At 36.0% G+C, this 5,325-nt stretch overlaps 1 protein-coding gene across 1 annotated transcript; it reads left to right on the forward strand.

The window, feature by feature from the left end:
- The first annotated feature begins 1,446 nt into the window (after positions 1-1,446).
- Positions 1,447-5,051, forward strand: LOC11415692 (pyruvate decarboxylase 2). The gene is made up of 6 exons (XM_003623270.4): positions 1,447-2,071; positions 2,875-3,038; positions 3,402-4,052; positions 4,146-4,263; positions 4,360-4,548; positions 4,637-5,051. The coding sequence occupies exons 1-6, from the start codon at positions 1,547-1,549 to the stop codon at positions 4,805-4,807; spliced, it is 1,818 nt and encodes a 605-aa protein (XP_003623318.1). The 5' UTR covers positions 1,447-1,546; the 3' UTR covers positions 4,808-5,051.
- Positions 5,052-5,325: the final 274 nt, after the last annotated feature.

A 5,325-nucleotide genomic window follows, 5' to 3' on the forward strand; every position in this document is an offset into this window, starting at 1 on the left:
AAACTCCATCCTGTTCATAAAGCAACCAATGAACTTGGTGAACATTCATATACTTTCTAGAAAAACATTGCGCAACATATCATAGAATTTATAGTTTGATCCTCCTTGTAATAATCAAAGCTAATCTTCTTGTTTACCAAAAACACCGGTAAACACCTTGACAGTAAACACTTACTGTCAGAGACCTAACTGATAGTAAGTATGCACAATCAAGAACCTAACAACAAGTCTCCCGCAACCACAGAACAACTTCATTGAGGAAGATGACCCAGTTCTTGACGAAGAGCAACACTTCGTTGAGACGAGTTTGAGGATATTGGTTTTCGGTTCAGGAACTAATTAAGTGACCATTTTCTACTTTCACTTTAGTCCTTGTTACACTTCATACCCCTTGTGAGCATAAAATCTTTGCCAAATCATCAGTTAACAAAATTATTTAACGTCAGTGACTAAAGTGATAACAGAAGTGCACATTCAAAAACTAATTTGTATTTAATCCTGAATCAAAAACCTATGTAACGGTGAGATGCAGAGTGAGGCACTAAATTAACCACTCAATTTGGAACGATGTTGCAAATGTAGTAAAACGTACTGGATGTGTGTCTCACATTTGAAATCAAAACACATGCGTAGTACTATGAGTGTGAATCACAAATTCAGTCACAAACACGTGTGTAGTATGCCTCAAATTCAGTTTTTATTACTATGTCAAAAGTCAAAACACACCCATCATAAATACCATTTATGAAATGGTATTCCAGATTTATATTATTTTTTTATAACTTCACTCCAGTTATAAAAGCAAATTCATTTTTATTATAAAAAAAAAAGAGTACCAATAAAAATAAAAGGTTAATGGTGCTTTACCCCTGTAATATAGGTCATTTTTGGTTTTCCCCTGTAAAATATTTTTTTTATTTCCTTCTGTAAAATATATTTATTTTAGAATACCCCCTAATAGGTCATAAAAAAACGAAAAAATTCTGGAAAAAAAAATAAAGTCGTTTTTTTATGACCTATTAGGAGTATTCAAAAAAATAAAAATTTACAGGGGGTAAATTAAAAAAAATATTTTATAGGAGGGAAAACAAAAAATGACCTATATTACAGGAGTAAATAACCGTTAACTCAAATAAATTATTAGTCTCAAGCTGTGTCACCATCACAATAAGATATACTATATTCCTCAATAATACATGTGCTCATTTTTTTTATTTGCATGCACCTCCCACGTTTTACTCTTAACTACTTTCACACTCCATCACTTTCTCAACACTCTTTGTATATATATTTTTTATATGAAGCTAAATTAGTCCAGTCAAATTGATATCAGAGGAAATTGAATTTGAGACGAAGCATACTCCCAAGTTCCAAATAAATACCACTCGACTAACCCAAGTGAGTTTACTCTTTGTATATATTATATAAGGATCTTCCCGGTTCTAACTTCAAACACCATTCAACAACATCAAAAATCTTCATATTTGTTCTCTTTCTTTCTCTTTTAAACCAAACTTGTGATCATAAAAACCAAAGTATTACCAAAATGGACACAATGTTATTAGGCTCTTTAGACTTAACCAAGCCAACGACCAACGACGTTATTTCATGCACAAAACCAAACGGTACAACAGTTATCCAGCCGTCGTCCACGGCAATTTCCTCCACCAATGCTACACTAGGCCGCCACCTAGCACGGAGGCTAGTTCAAGTCGGCGTCACGGACATTTTCTCCGTTCCTGGTGACTTCAACCTCACGCTACTCGACTACCTCATCGATGAACCAAAACTTAATGTAATCGGTTGTTGTAACGAGCTCAATGCAGGTTACGCAGCCGATGGTTATGCTCGGTCATGTGGCGTCGGAGCTTGTGTGGTAACTTTCACTGTTGGTGGGTTGAGTGTTCTTAATGCTATAGCTGGTGCTTATAGTGAGAATTTGCCGCTTATTTGCATCGTTGGTGGACCTAACTCCAATGATTATGGAAGTAACAGGATTCTTCATCATACTATTGGAATATCCGATTTCAGCCAAGAGTTGAAGTGTTTTCAAACCGTTACTTGCTTTCAGGTTGGTACCAAAGTCTTACAATATTTTAGTTATTGTTTTGATTTGTATGATGGCAAAGTATTTTTAAAAAGCAGTTACAGCTGCGGAATTTGACAATTCTCCGGTAATACACCACTTAAGCACACTAAATAGCACAAAATATATTAAAAAAAAGAGTACAAAGTGTTGTCAAATAGGAGCTGTAGTGTTCACTATTAGAAATTTGCAATTTTTCTGTAGAATTTCTTGTGGATTTGGAGATCAAGGGTGAATGGAGTGGTAATCGGAGATGGTTTGAGTTGTGGTTGGTGATGGTTGGTAGTGATCGGAGTGGCGGTCAAAGTGATGATAGGTGTTGGTTGGTGATAGTCAAAATGGTGGTCGAAGTAGTTGTTAGTGAGCAGCTACGGTGATTTGTTAACATTAAAACAAAAACGAAAATTATAAGTATTATTTTTGTGGTTTTGAGATTATAGTGAAAACATGTTTTGTTTTCAAATTTAACTTTTAAAACCAAAAACATCCAATCACCCCGAAAGGCCGTTTAGTTTTTGGATTGATTTGTTAAGTATTGTCAACTAGTCTATAGTGGCGCTATAGTCCTAAGTCGAATTTGACCAAATCGTTATTGTTCTGCAATACCCTATTTAGTATAAAGTGTTGTTAAATAGGGGCGATTGTTATTGATATAGTGTAGCGGAATATAATTTGAATAAAACTTACGCGACTAACACTGGTTTTGTTGTATTGTGATGTTGATTAGTTAGTTATTTGTAAAAAACGCGTCCTGGTGATTGTTTTGATTGTGGTTGATTTGATAATAGGCTGTGGTGAATCACTTGGAAGATGCTCATGAGTTGATTGATACTGCAATCTCAACTGCACTGAAAGAGAGCAAGCCTGTCTATATAAGCATTAGCTGTAACTTGCCTGCAATTCCTCACCCCACTTTTAGTCGTGAACCTATCCCTTTTTCACGCGCTCCCAAGTAAGTCTTTCTCTCTTTGATCTTTTTTAACAATTTTTTTCAGTAACTAGTGTGTATTTGGTTTCACATAGAAATCATGCAAAGAACCGATAAAAAGTTTACACCAAACTTGACTGTGAGTTTCGCAGAATCACAGAGAGCCGTAGTGCTTTTAGCAAAAGCTACACTAAGGAGTTTTAATAGAATCATGGTGTCATAGTTATTTCGCTAAACTCACCGTTACAAACGTGCATGTTTGGTAAACATTGACCTAAACATTCACTTAATTGTTAACTATTTTATGGAGAAACCGATTATTGGAAATGTGAATGATTAGTCTTTTTATCTAATTTTTGTTTGTTTGTTGATTTGGATGTTTTGTAGATTGACTAACCAGATGGGGTTGGAAGCAGCAGTTGAGGCAGCAGCAGAGTTTCTTAACAAAGCAGTGAAACCTGTACTAGTAGGTGGTCCTAAACTGAGGGTGGCGAAAGCATCTAATGCTTTTGTCGAACTAGCTGATGCGAGTGGTTACGCACTTGCAGTGATGCCATCAGCTAAAGGGATGGTTCCGGAGCACCATCACCATTTCATTGGAACTTATTGGGGTGCTGTGAGTACTGCATTCTGTGCCGAGATTGTCGAATCTGCTGATGCATACTTGTTTGCCGGCCCCATTTTTAACGACTACAGTTCTGTTGGGTATTCACTTCTTCTCAAGAAAGAGAAAGCGATTATTGTTGAGCCCGATCGGGTTGTGATTCCTAATGGACCTGCATTTGGATGTGTGTTGATGAATGATTTCCTTAAGGCACTTGCGAAGCATCTCAAACACAACAATGTTGCATATGAAAATTACCATAGGATATTTGTCCCAAACGGAAAACCTTTGAAATCTGAGCCAAAAGAACCATTGAGAGTCAATGTTATGTTCCAACATATACAACAAATGTTGTCTAGTGAAACAGTTGTGATTGCTGAGACAGGGGACTCATGGTTTAACTGCCAAAAGTTGAAATTACCGGAGGGATGTGGGTAAGTGTTATGAGAATATGATTTGTTGTATTTTCCAATTTTTCCTCTTTTTTTTTTATTTTTTTTATTGTGCTGATAAAATCTTGTTGATAGGTATGAGTTTCAAATGCAATATGGTTCAATTGGATGGTCTGTTGGTGCAACTCTTGGCTATGCACAAGCTGTCCCTGAGAAGCGAGTGATTGCTTGCATTGGTGATGGAAGCTTTCAGGTTTGTCTTGCATAACTACTTAAAGCATGAATTCATTCAACTTGTAATTTTTTCTTGAACATTGTTTGTTTAACCTTTCTCTTAAATGCTTTACAGGTAACTGCACAGGATGTGTCGACAATGCTGAGGTGTGGTCAGAAAACCATCATCTTCCTGATAAACAATGGAGGATACACAATTGAGGTTGAAATTCATGATGGACCATACAATGTTATCAAGAACTGGAATTACACTGGATTGATTGATGCAATTCACAATGGTGAAGGAAAATGTTGGACTACCAAGGTGAGTCGTTTGACATCTTGATGCATTCTCATCAAATTTCTTCCATAACAAGAATATAAGTGCTGATTCATGCATGCTTCATTTTCAGGTATTCTGTGAAGAGGAATTAGTTGAAGCAATTGCAACAGCAACAGGACCAAAGAAAGATAGCTTATGTTTCATTGAAGTGATTGTTCACAAGGATGACACAAGCAAAGAGTTGCTTGAGTGGGGCTCCAGAGTCTCTGCTGCCAATAGCCGTCCTCCAAATCCTCAGTAAACTTCAGAGTCAGTCTATTGTTGCCACTTTACTGAAATTGCAACTTGATTCTAAATATTGAGAACCCTTTTAGATGTGATATTGTAAGGAACCCTTTTATTGATGGCTTTCTTGTTTATGTGTCCTAGTCGCTACTTGTTTGTATTAATTCAGTCATTGAGATAAATGTCATGCACCACCCCCATTTTATTTTGTAATACTTTGCTGCTTCAATATCATTAAGCATAGTTTTTATTTGAGTCGATATTTAATTTGGTATCTTAATGTGTGAGATGATATCAAAATTACACAAATATCTTCAAGCATGTCGTCATGGGCGGATCCACCATTAGGCATGGTGTTATAACAAACACCATATTTTCCTAATAAATTTGTTACATATGAAGGATGTCTATTAGAACAAAATGAAGTAAAAGTCAAATATGAGCATTTGTTTGAGCAATAGGAAGAATGTAATTTTAGAGGAGGCTAACGGCTTATCTTGTTTTAATTAGCAATTGTTAGGGTTACATAATCTT

Source organism: Medicago truncatula, chromosome 7 (assembly GCF_003473485.1).
Source record: "Medicago truncatula cultivar Jemalong A17 chromosome 7, MtrunA17r5.0-ANR, whole genome shotgun sequence".
Classification (NCBI taxonomy): Eukaryota; Viridiplantae; Streptophyta; class Magnoliopsida; order Fabales; family Fabaceae; genus Medicago; species Medicago truncatula.